Consider the following 19,467-nt stretch of genomic DNA (forward strand, 5'->3'; position numbering starts at 1 on the left):
TCTGATTTTGTGAATGAGTAACTTCAATGAAACGAATAATCAATGATTATGTGATAGTTAAAATATTTGTATTCTGAATAATTTATTGTGAACATTTTAAGAAGTGCTATCACAACCTAGTCATTTGGACTGGTTTATGAACTTGAAAATTTAACTTCAAAGGTATTCAAATTCATCAGGAGAGAAGTCTGGATCAATTCTGTTTCTCTCCCAATCATTTTTTTGATTTTTTGAATGAGTAGATTCAATGAAATTAATAATAATTATTGATGAATTAATATCCAATTGATCCAATATTCAATTAATTACCATCTTCAACGAATTTGAATGATGAGAATTTTCAAGCCTTTCAACATCGGCAGGATCAGGACTTAATTCCTATATAGGAAGTACATAGGAGTTCCTGACAGAATGCAGCGCACTTGAACGATCGACAACTAATATTAATCATGTGATCGTAATTAATTTATTAATTAATAAATAACGGAATCGAAGTCTAGAGTTCATAATTTGCTTAATGTTTTTTTATTTGACGGCGGGTGGTCAACTAGAGAAGCGTCTAGAGATGCTGACATCCTGGGCACTAAAACTTATCACTTCGTCAAGATTTCATTTCGTCAAGTACCCTCTTTGACCAGTCCTTGCAGGAAATGGGAGGTTCAGCTGTTCAGAACGTCAAGATTTCACATCAGATGCACACTATAGTGAGGTTCACGTTATAATGGCAGGTTTCAGTTCGTCAAGTACCCTCTTTGACCAGTCCTTGAAGGAAATGACCAGGTTGAGCTGTTCAGAACGTCAAGATTTCACATCAGATGCACACTATAGTGAGGTCCACGTTACAATGGCAGTGGAGAAATATAGGAGAACAGCGTTGCCGTTTCTCTACCTTGCCACTGCCTTCTATAGAGGATAGCTGATACAGGTTTATCTGATGTAATATTGACTGTTCATACTTGTTTAAAATAATCAATCATCAACTCGTCAAGAAATTCTATTGATTGAGATTGGATATTTTGTTAATTTATTATATTTCAAATCCCACAATTTGTCTTTAGAAATGAAGCTCCAACTCATGCGTTGCTACATTTTCTCTGTTTTGCTATATGGTGTGGAAACCTGGACTCTGAACAAAGAAATCACCAGGAGACTTGAAGCATTTGAACTATGGCTTTACAGAAGAATTTTAAGGATATCTTGGACACAAAAAGTCACAAACGCAGAAGTACTACAGCGCATGAGAAAGGGAGCAGAGTTGGTAAACACCGTAAAATGCCGGAAACTCCAATACCTCGGGAATATAATGAGGAACACAGAAAGGTACGGGCTACTCCAAGAGATCCTTCAAGGCAAGATAAACAGCAAGAGGAAACCGGGTCGAAGAAGAATATCTTGGTTGGCAAATCTGAGGAAGTGGTTTGGTAAAACATCAGTAGAACTCTTCCGAATCGCAACCAACAAAATCAAGATAGCCATGCTGATAGCCAACATCCGGAACGGATAGGCACTTAGAGAAGAAGAAGATTATATTTCTACATTGTTGAAAACCGACCTGACAACGTTGTGGAGCTAGAGAAGGATAGCGCTATCTGCTTTGTCAAATGATAGACAAGGATATCAACACCAATGTTAACAAAAAACTGCCATTATAACGTGGACCTCCAGTTAGGAATTTTGGGGATGTTTGTCTCAACTCACACTCACGTGACTCAAGTCGAGAAGAGACTGCGACTCTATTTTCAAAATAATGGTGACACTGAGACCAGTCGATTCTAGTCTCCGCGACTGTCACCATTTGAAAACACATGCTGCGTCGAGAAGAGACTAGAGTCGCAGTCTCTTCTCGACCTGAGTCGTGTACCTAAGTGTGAGTTGAGACTTAGGGAGAATTTAGTGTAAAGGTTGGGGGTTGGGTTTTGCGTTTTGATAGAAATATGCTAGCATGAAGAAAAAATAGCATAAGTATAATATATTTAGTTATGAATTCATCAAGTAGATCTGAATAATACTAGCATCTAGCATCATAGAGAGAAGATGGCATAAGAATATCTCACGACCCCTCCCTTGAATTATTTGATAATTTTCAAACTAAATAATATTATATGATACTGTATCCACTGGACGTTTTGAAAGCAACATGAACTTGAAACCTAGACGTACTGAAGTTGCCTGGTACTTAATCAACTCTTGATTGGGGAAATAATCCGGGTTTTTTAATTAATATTCTTGATTGATTTAGTCGTCCTGGGATTGCATCCATTTTTACTCCTAAACTAGGGATTGTTCAGGAATGTAATACATCTGAGGATGAAAAAATTATTTGTAGTTGGGTACTTGATTCTGAAATCTTGACGAAGTGAATGTCACCGAACTCTTCAGCACTAGCTTGGATCATCCTACTGGAGTCTGTGAGAAAATACTTCCGACATGGATCGATGCTCTCTCCTTCACTCTTCTCTTTTTTGAAAGTGAACTTCTTTGTCACCTACAGTTAGATTCACATTATAAAGTCAGTGGAAATGATAGGAGTACAGAGTTGCCGATTCTCTGGTATCACCATCTTCTATATATTAGATAACATGTATTTTATTCTAAACGCCCCGACTAAAAACAAAATGACTGTTCTGTGTGTAACCATCCAGCAGTGCGGCCTCAGGTTAAAGACTTACATGCTCTAAAGACATTGCTTTGTTTAGAATAATTGTGCTGTCTTCAGTGTTCAGAATTAATTGATTTTTAGTGAATTATTTATTTCGCAGTTGGAAATTATCTATATGAATAAAATGCTGCCGCATCGCGCCTCCTCGGGTGTGCATCCAGCTAAAGTTTGTCATGAGATACGATAAACTATTTCCCTTTTCTCACAATGGTGTAATAACCGAAACCGGTCTTTCTAAGTATCAATAAATCTGTGGTTTTTGACAATTTCTTAGTCTTTTTCATTCAATTAAACTATTTGGCGGTACGGTACGAAGTTCGCCGGGCCAGCTAGTAATCAATGTTAATCTGATGTAAAGTTATGTAATCAATGTCATCAAAATGACATTGAGGAGACATATAAGGGTTTAACCTGTTGTCTCCATGTATGTATTTATGCAAATAAATATTCTACTTTATAAAATGTGAAGCTACTGACTTTATAACGCGAATCTAGCAATAGAAACTCGTCACTTTTTTGCTATAGTCTTTTAGAAGGTTATAACCTAGTGAGAGAAGGCCTCTTATTGCGTTCCGTGTCGGAAGTATTTTCTGGCGAACCCTAGTGATCCCACCTCACCCTGACCCTCTGCGCGGACGAGGACCGCCTTCGACCCCCGGACGTCGCACTAGGAGGCGGTGGAGGCAGCACTGAGGCGGAGGCCGGAGACGCTGATGAGGAGGCCGACGACTGCCGCCTTCGACTGCCGCCCCCGGGGCCGCCTGGAGGTGGCTGGGGAGGCGGTGCTGCACCCGGGTGAGGGCCGATGCTCGGCGGGGGGGTGTCGTCCTCCGCCGATGACCCCGGAGATCATAGACCCGCGTCGAACACCCGTAACGACCTCGTGATCACGTCGTCCTGAACAGAAAACATGCAGTTATAGTTAAACTACTACTGAAAGTAAAAACAGTAGAATATATCAAGACAGTACCCTTCCATTTCATCACAACACTACTATAGTGAGGTCCACGTTATAACGACAGTGGAGAAAGATAGGAGAACAACGTTGCCGATCCTCTGTCTTGTCAATGCCTTCCATAGACGGTAGCTGATATACAGGTTTATTGATGTAATATAAACTGTTCTTTCTCTTTTGAAATAATCAATTATATTTCATTAAGCAAGAAATCATATTTTTCAATATTTTCATAATTAAGTTGAAATATTTTGTTAATGAACTATTAATTCTACATTGTTAAAAGACGATCTAGCAGCAGAGCAAAGCGAGAAAGAGATAGCGCTATCCGCTTTGTTAAAAGATAGACAAGGATAGTAATACCATTGCTAATCAAACACTGCCATTATAACGTAGACCTCACTATAGTCACTGACTCATCAATCTTAAGTAGGTCTATAGTGGGATCCACGTTATAATGGTAGTGTTTGATTAGCAATGGTATTACTATCCTTGTTCATCATTCAACTAAGCCGATAGCGCTATCTCTTTCCCGCTATGCTCTGTTGCCTGATCGTCTTTTAACAATGTAGAATTAATAATTAATTACAACATATCCCATCCTAATCAAGAAATTATTGAAAAATATAATTTCTTGCTTAATAAAATATATTGATTATTTTAAACGAGAATGAACAGTAAGGCTTAACTCACACTTACGCGACTCAGGTTGACAGGAGACTCTCCAGTCGAGAGCATATTTTCTCTCCCAATCAGTGCTACTTTGTAAAAATTATCAATAAATTGAATAAATAAATATGTTTTCAAATGGTGACAGTCGCGGAGACTAGAGTCGACAGGTCTGAGTGTCACCATTTGGAAACACATGCTCTCGACTAGAGTCGAGTCACTTCTCGACCTGAGTCGCGTAAGTGTGTGTTGAGCATTGATAAACCTGTATCAGCTACCGTCTATAGAAGGCATTGACAAGACAGAGGATCGGCAACGTTGTTCTCCTATCTTTCTCCACTGCTATTATAACGTGCACCTCACTATAGATATGTCATATTCTAAAATAAAAAAGTGAAGATACGATGGTCATTCCTTTTTAACCTTCGATGACATCATGAGACACAGACAAGGGGGCGATTTTCACTGAGCTGACGAGCTTGTCATCCTCAAGAAACGCTCTGTGATCGGTGTTGCCAGATCGTCAATCGTTGTCGACTTGAAGTCCCCGAATCATGGTGCCTCAGTAATTTTTATTTCCCTTATTTATCAGGTTTTGTTTGTAATTTATCTTGAATTGTATAATCAGCATCATCCTAACATTGAACACAAAATAGATTGATAAAATAAAGTTGTTTTTGGGGGTGAAGCCGCCCTCTGGCGTGTCAGCAAATTTCACATTCGAATTCAGCGCCCCAAAATACAGTCATATAGAACCGTCAAGAAACATTCTTTCGGGTCTATTCTATTCTATTCTGTTTCCTGAAAAACAACCATTTGACTGGACTATTGGGTGATCTCATAAATTGAAATTCATAATGAGGAATCCCTTTCAAGGTATGTACTTTGAAAGTAGCATCTTAGAGAAACAATAGCGTAAGTAGATATCCCATGTTACAGGGAATTTTTACTGTTTTGTTGGGGTGAGAGTGTAGGAAAGGCACAATTTGAGAGACTACCAGCGTCACACAGCTGCATAGGAAAGAACTATGTGAACTATCGGCTTGGGATAACAGTAAAAGTTGCGACATAAACGCCCTATACCATGGGATTTTTACTTATGCTATCGTTTCTCTATGGTAGCATGGTGGTTTATGTACAATTTACAATGACTGTGTAATTTGTGTAGTTTATTGTGTTTTGTGAAATTTATTATAAAATCATAATCCCTTCCACATTGCACAAAAATAGAGTAATCGAATAAAGTAAATCTCATTAATTGATATTCATAATAAGGATTTCATTTCAAGGTCAACAGCTTGGTGATTTGTATACAATGAACAAAAACTTTGTTTAATTCATAGTGTTTTTGTGTAATTTATCGTACAATCTTCATTCTTTCAACATTACTCAAAAATGGATTAGTCAAAATAAAGTTAATTCCATAAATTGATATTCATAATAAAGGATTCCTTTCAACATCTTTCTAAAGCAGCTTGGTAATTTTGTGTACAATTTACAATGACTTTGTGTAATTTATTGTGTTTCAGTTCTTTATTGAACAATCATTATTCTTTTCACATTAGTACAGAATAAATTTATTCAATTAATTTTTCTAATAACACGAAAAAAATATTTGATTAATCAAATAAAGTTAATCTCGTAAATTGATATTCTAAATGAGGAATTCCTTCCAAGATGATTTGAAAGCTTGGTAATTTGTGAACAAGAGGGCTGTTAAGTAATCCATCAACTTTTAAAGATTAAAAATGTATTAAAATTTGAACAAATAAATAAGTTGACAGTCAGTGATACCTTCATGGCATCTTGCGTTGCTTTATCTTATGCATTCATAGCAGAGCTTAGAAGACAAGAGGCACATCACTGTCTTGATTAATCACTCTGCTAATGATGGCTTGGGTCCTTAAGGGAAAGGGTCAGAAACAGGGGATGAGAGAGGAAAAAGGAGAGGAGATGGACAGGGAAATCACAGGAGAAAGATACAGGGGAATGTACAGGAAAAGGGACATGGAACGCAACAAAGAAAGGGACAGGGAAAGAGACATAGAATGGGACAGGGAAGAAGACAGGAAACGGGACAGGGATGGTGACAGGAGAAGGGACAGGGAAAGGACAGGGAAAGGGACAGGGAAAGGGACAGGGAAGGGACAGGGAAAGGACAGGGAAAGGGACAGGAAAAGGGACAGGAAAAGGGACAGAAGAAGAAACAGGGAAAGGGACAGAGATAGGGACAGGGAAAGGGACAGAAACAGGAGAAGGAACAGGAAAAGGGACAGGGAAATAGACAAAGAAAGAAACAGGAAAAGGGACAGGGAAATAGACAAAGAAAGAAACAGGAAAAGGGACAGGGAATGGGACAGGGAAGGAGACAGGTGAAGGAACAGGGTAAGATACAGGGAAAGGGACCAGGACAGGGACAGGGAAAGGGACAAAGAAAGGGACAGGGAAGAAGACAGGAAACGGGACAGGGATGGTGACAGGAGAAGGGACAGGGAAAGGGGCAGGAAAGGGACAGAAAAGGGACTAAGAGAGGGATAGAAAAAGAGATAGAAGGGACATAGATAGGGAAAGGGACGATAGAAAAGAAAGGGACAGGGAAAATAACAAGAGAAAGAAAAATGCTAGGGAAGAAGACTTCATCTTAAACATTCGTCATTCATGGCAATTAGTCTTAACGACGATTCTGCAGTCTAAAAGGACTTGGCAGATTAAAAATTATACTCAGCTTGAAACGTTTCTTTCTCACAACTTAACACTTTTCTCTTGTGAACTAGCTGCAGCATTTTGATAGTTTATTTGATAAACTAAGGTCCGTACGCAGATACTCGGTTTAAACGGTGGAATGCCAGCTGTTTGTTTAAACGTTTAAGAAACGAATTAGTTAAACGTTTAAGTTTAAACGTTTAAACGAACAGCTGGCATTCCACCGTTTAAACAGAGTATCTGCATACGGACCTTAGTTTATCAAATAAACTATGAAATGCATTATGATAAATGCAACCATATTCACAAATAAACAAACGTGGCTCAGCGTTAAACGTAGTTTTAGCATACGGCCCTGAATCCTTAATGAACTACAAACTAGGAATTTAAGATTATTTTGAGTTGAAAGTTAAGGTTATTTGATTGAACTTGGTTATTACAATAGTTTAGTGGATACCCTAGTTCAGTTGATGAACTGAATCATTCATATTATTTCAATAAACTACAAGCAATGAATAACAATTATTCAACTTGAAAATTCTAGGTTGAACTTTAATGAATGAATTCGATCTAGAAGCCTGAATGTTCACGTGAAATAGTATAAAATTCATAGTTTTCATTGTTATTGTCGAAGAATCTCGTTCCATGAAATAAAGTAGGTTTCTATCTGGAAATACATGTAAGAACAACAGGTATTCGCTCGAAACTGCTTTATCCTATTACATTTAACGAGCAATTTCTGTATATATCCGGTTATTTTCATATCTGGTTATTTTTATAACTGGCTATTTTTATATCTGGTTATTTATGTTTAACGGATCTCGAAAACGGCTCTAACGATTTTCACGAAATTTGGAACATAGTAGGTTCATGATATAAAGTTCGATTGCACTAGGTCTCATCTTTGAGAAAACTCGCTGAACGACATTAAAAGGATAATTCATCCTTGGCTGAAACAGCTGTGGATAGTGAAGAAGTGAGTATGTGAAAAATCAAAATATCGCATCCCCGAGATTCATAAGATGACGTATAGCCAGCTGTGAAATATAAACACGATCATTCTAGAGAATTGTGTTCTGTTTATCAATAAATAAAAATAACGAGCGAAGCTCGGTGCCCCGATATTTATCTATTGAATTTTTATTATCTATATCACTCATGATAGTTTGATAATATCTTGTGCTATCGGACTCCAATAGTTTGACATCTTGTAAGACCGGACTCTCCAAGCAAATGAATTTTTAATGAATTTGCGATGAATTTGTAATGAATGTGCATTGACTCGGCTGGCCAGTTCTGTACTGATTAATTACCGGCCTCTGTTTGCATTATTCTAGGGTGGATATGGTTGGGGAAGTTCACCCCTTAACGCACAAGCAAAATAATAATTAATCATGCATTGAAGTCCTCTACTGGATAATCAATTTTCCAGCTCTCAATGATAATATTATAAACTCGACCATGCTTACATGATCCATGATAACTGATAATAATAATTACTGATCATTCTCTATTATAGAAGAAGAAGAAGAAGAAGAAGAAGAAGATGGTGAATAATAATAATAATATAATAATAATAATAATAATAATAATATAATAATAATAATAATAAGAAGAAGAAGAAGAAGAAGAAGAAGAGAAGAAATAAAATTTATGATCTTAAAAAAACTCAAATTACATGATCCTTGATAACTGAAAATTATTACTGATCATTCTCTATTAAAGGATAATAATAAGGAGAAGAAGAAGAAGAAGAAGAAGAAGAAGAAGAAGAAGAAGAAGAGAAAGAACTTAAAATGTATGAATTCAGGGCTACTTTCTTGTATTTATGAAATAGAATTATAGTACCCTTTAAATTAATAAAATATTAAAAAACAAGAATACAAGTTGTAACGTAAAAAAAGGAAGAACTTAATCTGCAATGTATAATTGGTATCAATGTCTGTAATAAATTCTGGTTTTTGCAACGTTCCGGGGCTAGAAAAAGATAACGCTATCTGCTTTGTCGAATGATAGGCCTGGAGAAGGATAGCAACACCAATGTTAATCAAAATATTTCATTTGAATAATCATGAAAATTCGTTATTTTTTGATCATTGAATTAAAATATTTTTCTGACGAATAAAATATGATTATTGGTTATCCTAAACATGAATGAACAGTTGATTATTATAATAGAACTACTGGTATCAGCTATCCTTTATAGAAGGCAGTGACAAGGAAGAGAATCTTCAACGCTGTTCTCCTATCTTTCTCCACTGCCATTATAACGTGGACCTCACTTTAATTTCAATTATGGAAACCTATTATTGAATCATTGAAAACGTCGAATGAAATACAATCGATTATTTAAAAAAAAATCTGGTGTGGCGCACTCACACAACTTTCCTTGCCGTTATGGAAATTGACCACCTGACGCTAGTGTACCCGCGCATCTCAAGTATACTATTCAAAGATTTTGAGCCAGCTGGTGACAGGGCAATAACGCGGGAGACACACGAGGTCTGCTATCTCTTCATAGTGAATCATTTAATAGAATCAACAGTTGCCAACAGTTTGCAATTGGATAATCACATTTTCTCGAATTTCGAGCTTATTTTCAATTTTAGGTGAAAATGTTACTGATCATTAATTGTAGAGATTTTCATGCTTAATCTTTTCCACTCAAAATGTTTAGTTTAAATTGTATCTAAAGCCTGAAAATTGAGAATCTAAAATCAAACTTTGCATAGATGGGGCGGGTCTCCTGAAATTTTTACAGATATGGGACTTGTGGCAGTTGATAGAGCTTATCGATGACTATTTCAGGTATAACTTTAATCAAAATCGTTGAAGCCGTCTTCGAGAAAATCGCGAAAAACCCTGTTTTTGACAAAATTTTCGCTATTTTAGCCGCTATTTTGAATCGCATTTGATCGAAATTGTTCGTGTCGGATCCTCATAGGGGAAGGACTTTAAGTTCCAAATTTCAAGTCATTCCGTTAATTGGGAGATGAGATATCGTGTACACAGACGCACATACACACACACACACACCACACACACACACACACACACACACACACACACACACACACACAGACCAATACACAAAAAAACAACTTTTTTGGACTCAGGGGACCTTGAAACGTATAGAAATTTAGAAATTTGGGTATCTTAATTTTTTTCGGAAAGCAATACTTTCCTTACCTATGGTAATAGGGCAAGGAAAGTAAAAAGGTGAACAGTTAATATTGCAGCAGATACACAGGCATCATCTATCCTCTATAGAAGGCAGTGGAAAGGCCGAAAATCGGCGACGCTGTTCCCCTTCCTATCTCTCTCCACTGCCATCATAACGTGGACTTTAGGAACTTGAAAAGTGTTTGTCCCGGAGCTAATCCCATGAACCCCTAACTTCCACTATGTGCCCCTTTTTGGGGGTCCAGGGGTGGTAAATAGGAAGGGGGTTGCTTTTCGCAAAGCCGGATAAAATCTCATACACACAGAGAGCTAGCTTGCCGGGTGGTCTTTCGCCTTTCTTCTTCTTCTCTTCTTCATTCTATCGATCTCCTCGCACACTTTGTGCTGTTCTCACTCACACTCACTCTCTCTCTCTCTTTCTCCCTCATTTCTCCCCCTGACCCCTTCAAGCAACAATCAGAATTTATCACATTTTCTTCTCCTTCTATCGGATCCTCTTTTTCTAGCACAATCACCTTTTAACCTATCCTTCATCTTTGCTGATGATTCTCATCCTTGTTTACTCTTTCTCTCTCACTCTCTTTCTCCTCTCTCACTCTTTCTCTCTCACTCACTCTCTCTCTCTCTCTCTTCCTCTCTCTCCCTCATACCTCTTATCCAATCTCTCTCCCACCCTTCCACTCAAGTCTCTATCCTTCTCTATCTTTCACTCTCTCTTTCTCTCTCAGTTCATCTCTTTCTCTCTCAGTTTCTCTCTTTCTATCTCTCACCCTCTCTCTTTCTTTCTTTCTTGCTCCATCTCTTTCTATCTCTCTCTATCACGCTCTCACTCTCTACCCCACCCTCCCACACGTCTACTCACGGATGTTTATCCCATTCATGAAGTATTTCTCTCCCACCCTCCCACTCAAGTCTCTATCCTTCTCTATCTCTCACTCGCTCTTTCTCTCTCAGTTTCTCTCTTTCTATCTCTCTCCCTCTCTCTTTCTTTCTTTCTTGCTACATCTCTTTCTAACTCTCTCTCTCTATCACGCTCTCACTCTCACGGATGTTTATCCCCATTCATGAAGTAGTGGCCATGTAATTGAGTGGTTAGGAAAAATTGAGGTGTTTTTAATAGCATCTTTCGCGCTCACACTAAGTTAGGGTGATGCTCTATATATTTATTCATCTCACTCTACACATACTTCAATGAGAAATGAGAAGAGAGATGTTTAATTAGAATTAAATGAGGTTACCTATAATATACATAATGAAGAAAAGAATTGGCTTACACACGTACGAGATGGGACATTCATAATGACGAGTCACGTTTTCATGATCCATTTTCACAATTTTCATTCCAATTAAAAAAATAAATTTTTCCCTACAGTTACCTTGAAAAGTGGCCATTGCTGCACTGATTACAGAACGCAAAGAATCACTTTTCCGCTCTAGTGCGGGAATAGTTATTTGTGCAACTAGTGCGCAAAGTGACAGTTTGCTGCACCGAAAAAAACGTTTACGCACGAGCCGTAGGTGAGTGCGGAATGATGGTTTCTTGAGTGCAGCAAACGAACTTTGCGCACGTATTTCACATTAAATTTTTCCTACAGTTACCATTGAATATGAAAAGTGGGTAATTATGGATAAAATTCCCTGAAATCCATCAAATGTTTTTCTGTGTAATTTTATTATTAATAAAAACCTTAATTTATTTAAAATTGAATAATAATAATTGAATTATAATGATTAGTGATTCAATTGAAAATTTAAGTGACTGCTCGAAGGGGGTTTATGTTATGTAAGCATTGGAATGACTATAATCAAGGCACATACAGTAGCCTCTCTCTTATCCGGACTCATCGGGACTGAGGCCAGTCCGGATAACGTTTTTTCCGGTTAAACCGACGTTCCCTAAAAGTCGTTAAATTGGTACGCATATTTTGTAGTTTATAAGCCAATAATGACTTTTACGTAAAAATAATAAAACTAGACGCTTAATTATGATATCTGTGAACACAAAACACAAGAAAATAGTTAGTTGCAGTCCGGTTGAACCGATGTGCTGATAATTATTTTCCGGTTAAAGAGATGTCACTTCCGTGGAGTGTAGTCCGGTTAAACCGATGTCCGGTTAAAAGGTGTCCGGTTAAGAGAGAGGCTACTGTAATGGCAAGGCAACGCTGTTCTCCACTGCCATTATAACGTGGGCCTCACTATGAGTATTACCAACTTAATTTTGATTTTGCTGCACTGGTGCTCCATATAACCTACTAACTATTTTGCGTTGTCATGCTGCAAATCTGGAGTATGCAAAGTACTCACTTTGTGCACTAGTGCGGAAAAGTGATTCTTTGCGGCCTGCAATCAGTGCACAAATGGTCACTTTTCAAAGTATCTGTGGGAAAAAAATTTTTCTGCACTCCAGATTTGCAACATGGCAACACAAAATAGTTAGTAGGTTATGTGCAGCAAAATCAAAATTAAGTTGGTCACTGTGACTGTGGTGAACGTTATAGGAATATTGAGGTGGTGGATGACAGCCGCCCCTTCATTCAAACACTACTACATTATTATTAAATTTTGACAATAAATTAAGGTTTTTAATTAATAATAAAATTACACAGAAAAACATTTGATTGGATTTCAGGGAATTTTACCCATAATTACCCACTTTTCATATTCAATGGTGACTGTAGGAAAAATATAATGTGAAATACGTGCGCAAAGTTCGTTTGCTGCACTCAAGAAACCATTCCGCCCTCGCCTAATAATGATCAACTTTGAAAATTATGATATACTCTAGAAGGATTATCATGTCATGTCAACAAATCAGGTTATGCTGATCAAATTGATTAAATGTCTCGCTAGATAAAATTTCTCGCTGATAGATTATGATTACACAGCTGGAAATAATTCTGTATCTCTCCCACACAGGCACACGCATCTTCTGTTATCGAGAGACGACGAAATTATCATCTGTTTTCCAAGGATGAATTATCCTTCTTAATGTCGCTCAGCCAGTTTCCCAAGAATGAGACCTAGTGCAATCGAATCTTTATATCATAAACCTACTATGTTCAAAATTTCGTAAAAATCTTTAGAGCCGTTTTCGAGATCCGTAAAACATAAATAATCAGATATAAAAATAGCCAATTATAAAAATAACCAGATATATAAATACACAAATTGCTCTCTCAATATAATAGGATAATAAAGGGATGAACTGGCTTATACACGTACGAGTTGGGAAATTCACGAATGACGCATCATCACGTCTGATCTATTGGACTGATAAACTCGAAATTTCGCATATAGATTCTTAATTGATCAAGGATGGTTAGAGACCTATTTTAAATTCTTCAATATTTCAGTAGGCTATGTTTTCAGTTTGTCAAGTTTTCAATTGGATCCTTATTGAGCACGGGTTATCTGCTAGTGATATAATAAAGAAAAGAAATGGTTCATACACGTACGGGATAGAAAGTTCACGAATGACGCATCATCACGTCTGATCTATTGGTCTGATAAACTCGAAATTTTGCATATAGATTCATAATTCATCAAGGATTGATAGAGACCTATTTTAAATTCTTGAAGATTTCAGTAGGTCATGTTTTCAGTTGGATCCTTCCGGAGCACGGGTTACTTGCTAGTAATTTATTCATAATTCAGTACATGGAAATCGATTGTTGAGGCTGCAGACCAGTTGAAAAGATGATATTTCAAGATTTCATCTGTTCAATAGTTCTTCCACTGAGGGGTTATATTTTAAAGTCTGTCAAAGATGGACTCATGCTTCAACTCGTTTGTTGGATATGAAGGAAATTCATTATTAATAGTTAGTGGACAGATTTTTTTATTGATGGAATTTAGGGTTGGAATTAATCATTTCAAACAATAATCATGTGTTAATCTAAACCGAATAATAAGTTAATTGACTGAATAGATTTGAATTGACCTGAGTTAAATATATTTGACTAAATACTATACTCGACTTTGTAGTTCAAATAATGCAATAATTAATAAAAAATTCAAATTGAATGAAAAAGACTAAGAAATTGTCAAAAAACACTGATTTATTGATACTTAGAAAGACCGGTTTCGGTTATTACACCATTGTCAATCTCTGATAAACTAAAACTAAATACAAGAGTACTGCCCGTCAGGAATAGCATGAGCTCTGAGTTCAAGATGCCCAGTAGCCCGAGAGAGAATTTTAGTGGTGGGGGAAGCATTTGACTCAGTCACAACTTGACCTCCGTACGGTGCACATCGCTCCGGTTTGCATATGCCTAATAGCATAAGCAGTAGGAAAGGCGACAGTGAGCCTTTCCGTCTCAACAACAAGCTCCAGCCACCTCCCCTCTCTTAGTTTCGAGCGGCCTCCCTACTCTCACTCCATTATCTCTCCTCTCGCGCATCTCACAGTTCATGCTATTCCTGCCTACTAGTAGCAGAATTTATACTAGTAGGCGAGTACTGCTATTGGTCGAGGGCATGAACGCCTGCCATTGGCAGGCCCACTCAACGGTGTGACAAAATGACGGCTTAAGCAACAGAATCGCCATGATAATAAAATTTACTTTCAGTACAAAATAAGAACCAAGAAAACAAGTGTGAAAGATAATAAAACAGATATGTAAATGGAAAAACTATTGACTAATGTATGCTTACAATTTCATGGTAAAACTAAATTCGTAGTGTTGTATTGGTTGAAATGAATCTGGTCATTTAAACTATACTGGGAATTTTCCTTAATTACTCTTGTTATTTTACTTTGTTATAAATTCTGCTGCTCTTGTATTTAGTTTCAGTTTATCAGAGATTGACAATGGTGTAATAACCGAAACCGGTCTTTCTAATTATCAATAAATCAGTGGTTTTTTGACAATTTCTTAGTCTTTTTCATTCAATATGAATAATTACCACAATATAAACTTCTAAACTACACAAAAAGTGAAAAAAGAGAAAATTCAAAGATTGAGTGCCGGTTGCACAAAAGCCGACTGAATTTTAACCGTGGTTAATTCCACGAGAACCAATCAGAGAAGCCGTCTTTTCAGAAAAGCCTTATCTGATTAGTTTTCGTGAAATTAACCGAGATTAAAATGCAACCGGCTTTCGTGCAACAGGCCTAAGTAGATGAAAAGAATTGAAAAAAACTTACGAGAAAATATTCATTAGAGAGAGATAGCAAGAAATTAAATTAAAGAAAACTACACGAGAAAAATATTCGACTGTTTTTCAAATAATGAAATAATAAACGACTCAAAGATTATGAAAATTAGTAGAGTTGATGAAACGTAGAAGCATAAAAGCTTGAAAAAAAGGAAAGAGAATATAGTTGAGCAAAGAAAGTGAGGAAGAATATTTTGGGGAAAAAATTCGACTATATTCTACATTGTGTTTCAAATAATGTAGTAATAAACAATTTTCCAAGATTATGAAACTTGGTAGAGTTGGAAAACCTTACAAGAAAATCTTCAATAGAGAGAAGATGGTCAGGCGAGGAAAGCGAAAAACTACACGGGAAAAGTATTCGACCTCCCTCAATAAAAGAAGAAGAAGAAGGAGAAGAAGAAGAAGATGAAGGAGAAGAAGAAAAAGAAGGATGCCTCAATAATCTGATCTTATTGTTCGAGCATGTTTATTATTTCTCTGCTCCCAATATACGGCAGCACTATTTTCTCATCCAGCGACTTCTGTTTACTTTCGTTCCTTTCTCTGTATATCTCCGACTACACACCCATACGAATTGCTCGTTTGAGTTTGCGCCGTTTTCTTTCCGCTCCGAAGTCGGCGGCATGGATTATTGAATGTTGGAAACCGTATTTCCGGACCTTGGGGGTCCCGAGGGTGAGCCCGAAACAATTGCTCTGTGCGGTCAACATTTCCACCAGGTTTTCCCAGCATTTTCACCAAGGTTTTTCACAGAAAACATTGTTTAACGGGGAACATTTTGTCCCCAGCTTATCACTGAAACATAGTGCTGTGAATTATTCAAATATGTGCCACTGCAAAGGCAGACGTCATTTTTCTGGGTTAGGTTACCTGTGCGCTCGCATAAATTCGCCCCACTTTGTGACCCGTTACATAATAAAGCTCATGTTGCAAATATGGGCTAGCTCTTATCATATTTTCCCATGATGTTGGAGTATTTTTCTTGTTGTAAATATTTTCAGACTAGTTTGCCGTAGTAGGATCTGTTATTTATTTATTTATAAGGTTAGCAAAAAAATACAAGAATCGGAAAAGAAAAAACAGGCTATTGCCTAAAACTTCTTCAATTTCCTAATTTAGTTTTAAATTGTCCAAATATTATAGGTTATGTCCATTCAAATTTCTACACCAAATCACAATCTAAAATATAAATTAGAATAAAACAAACAATTTTAAATTTGGATGGATTAATAATAAAAGTTTCTTAAAAACATGAAACAAACTATAACTTCACAAAATAAAGAATAAAAACACTTAAATTTTGAGCTCATATATTTCATATATTTCAGAATATATTCGCTCTATAGTGTTTGATTAGCAATGGTATTGCTATCCTTGTCTATCATTCAACAAAGCGGATAGCGCTATCTCCTTCTCACTTCAATCTGTTGCCAGATAAGTTCTCAACAATGTTGAATTCATAATTAATTAACAAAATATTCCATCCTAATTATTGAATTATTGAAAAATATAATTTCTTGCTTAATAAAATATAATTGATTATTTTAAACGAGAATTAACAGTTAATATTACATCAATAAACCTGTATCAGCTACCGTCTATAGAAGGCATTGACAAGACAGAGGATCGGCAACGTTGTTCTCCTATATTTCTCCACTGCCATTATGACGTGGACCTCACTAAGTTATTTCAGAAAATACTCGCTCCAGAAAAATATTCAATTTGGGTGCTCAGTTAAATTAAATATCTTGTTGATCGATTACATGTTTAAATTGTTAAAAAACGATCTGGCAACGTTGCGGAGCTAGAAGAGGATAGCGCTATCTGCTTTGTAAAATTATAGACAAGGATAGCAACACCAATGTTAATCAAATACTGCCATTATAACGTGCACCTCACTATGGAGCTTCAGGTCGCCGCATTTGAGTTTATTTTGCCCTGATGCTGCCATTGTGAAATTTATTTTGAAAAGTCAGTACCTGATTTACATTGGTGCGCCATTCTTGTCCAACATTAGACAAAGCAGATAGTTCTATCCTTTCCTACCTCCGCTGCTCCGTTGGCAAGACGTTTGTTGACTATGGAGGAACATTATGAGCTACCAGAATTTTAATCTCAATAATATAAAATCATGAAATATATGTCTCCTTAAGGCTGTGCAAAGGCTAAAAATGAATATTTCAAGTTCGGTAAGAGATGAATCCATGAGATTTAGAAGATAGATTCTTCATGGTATTGTTGATCTAATAAAACGAAAATTCTCTGAAGATATTAATTTTTGAGAAAGTTATTCAATTTACCAAAAATAACTCTCGAGTATTTTTATCCTTATTACAGCCCGGAGCATCATAATATCCAAGAGAAGTTTTCCCGAGAAAACTTTTTCATTCTGATAGCTTGAGGATATACAAATCGAAAAACTTCGTAAAATATCACCAGAATAAAGTTAATTTTTAGCCTTTGCACAGCCTTAAGGAATGAAATAAACTGAAACTGAGTTATTTTTGGCCATGTTTAGTAAATTGAATAACTTTCTCAAAAATTGATATTTACGGAGAATTTTCGATTTATTAGATCAACAATACCATGAAGAATCTATCTTCTAAATCTTATGGATTTATCTCTTACCGAACTTGAAATGTTCTGTCCCAAAAATTTAAACTTTAGGCGCCCATATCTCAAAAAGTAATGATAGGAAAAAAATGTTTTCCTGAGAAAAATTTTTGATTTTGATAGCTTGATGATCGAAAAATATCACCAGAATAAAGTTAATTTTTAGCCTTTGCACAGCCTTAAGGAATGAAATAAACTGAAACTTTTCTCTACTTTAGAGATCTGTTTTCACATACTTTTCTCTGGAATCAAATAAACTGTAACATACTTGTTCTCCTCACTTCGTTTAATCTGTTAAATATACTTTTCCTACAGTTACATTGAAAAGTGGCCATTGCTGCACTGATTACAGAATGCAAAAAATCACTTTTCCGCTCTAGTGCGGGAAAAATTTTTCTGCACTCCAGATTTGCAACATGGCAACGCAAAATACTTAGTAGGTTATATGGAGCAACAGTGCAGCAAAATCAAAATGAAGTTGGTAACAGTGACTGGGCGCAAATTATTACATTATAACCAAGGACAACAGTGGATGACAGCGACAGCCGACAGCCACCACATTCCACATTCAGCACACAGCCGCCTCTTCATTCAAACACTACTACATTATTCAGGCAATTTTACCCATAATTACCCACTTTTCATATTCAATGGTAACTGTAGGAAAAACTTAATGTGAAATACGTGCGCAAAGTTCCTCTGCTGCACTCAAGAAACCATTCCGCCCTCGCCTACGGCTCGGGCGTAAACGTTTCTTTCGGTGCAGCAAACTGTCACTTTGCGCACTAGTTGCACAAATAACTAATTCCTACAGATACCTTGAAAAGGACCATTTCTGCACTGATTACAGGCCGCAAAGAATCACTTTTCCGCTCTAGTGCGCAAAGTATTACTTTGCAAAGGAGTTGAAAAAACCTTCGAGAAAATATTCAATAGAGAGAGATAGCAAGAAATGAAATTAAAGAAAACTACACGAGAAAAATATTCGACTGTTTTTCAAATAATTAAATAATAAACGACTCAAAGATTATGAAAATTAGTAGAGTTGATGAAACGTTGAAGCATAAAAGCTTGAAAAAAGAAAGAGAATATAGTTGAGCAAAGAAAGTGAGGTAGAATATTTTGGGGAAAAAATTCGACTATATTCTACATTGTGTTTCAAATAATGTAGTAATAAACAATTTTCCAAGATTATGAAACTTGGTAGAGTTGGAAAACCTTACAAGAAAATCTTCAATAGAGAGAAGATGGTCAGGCGAGGAAAGCGAAAAACTACACGGGAAAAGTATTCGACCTCCCTCAATAAAAGAAGAAGAAGAAGGAGAAGAAGAAGAAGATGAAGGAGAAGAAGAAAAAGAAGGATGCCTCAATAATCTGATCTTATTGTTCGAGCGTGTTTATTATTTCTCTGCTCCCAATATACGGCAACACTATTTTCTCATCCCGCGACTTCTGTTTACTTTCGTTCCTTTCTCTGTATATCTCCGACTACACACCCATACGAATTGCTCGTTTGAGT

At 36.6% G+C, this 19,467-nt stretch overlaps 1 protein-coding gene across 2 annotated transcripts in view; it reads right to left on the reverse strand.

The window, feature by feature from the left end:
• Nucleotides 1–2,745: 2,745 nt before the first annotated feature.
• Nucleotides 2,746–19,467, reverse strand: part of LOC111056406 (Kv channel-interacting protein 1) — a 173,171-nt gene continuing 156,449 nt past the window's right edge. For both annotated transcript variants that reach the window (XM_039426159.1, XM_039426158.1), the window contains one exon: nt 2,746–3,556. In XM_039426159.1, the coding sequence (XP_039282093.1) occupies nt 3,509–3,556 (48 nt within the window). In that variant the 3' untranslated portion in view covers nt 2,746–3,508. The remainder of the gene's footprint in view (nt 3,557–19,467) is intronic.

Source organism: Nilaparvata lugens, chromosome 4 (genome assembly GCF_014356525.2).
Source record: "Nilaparvata lugens isolate BPH chromosome 4, ASM1435652v1, whole genome shotgun sequence".
NCBI classification, from domain to species: Eukaryota; Metazoa; Arthropoda; class Insecta; order Hemiptera; family Delphacidae; genus Nilaparvata; species Nilaparvata lugens.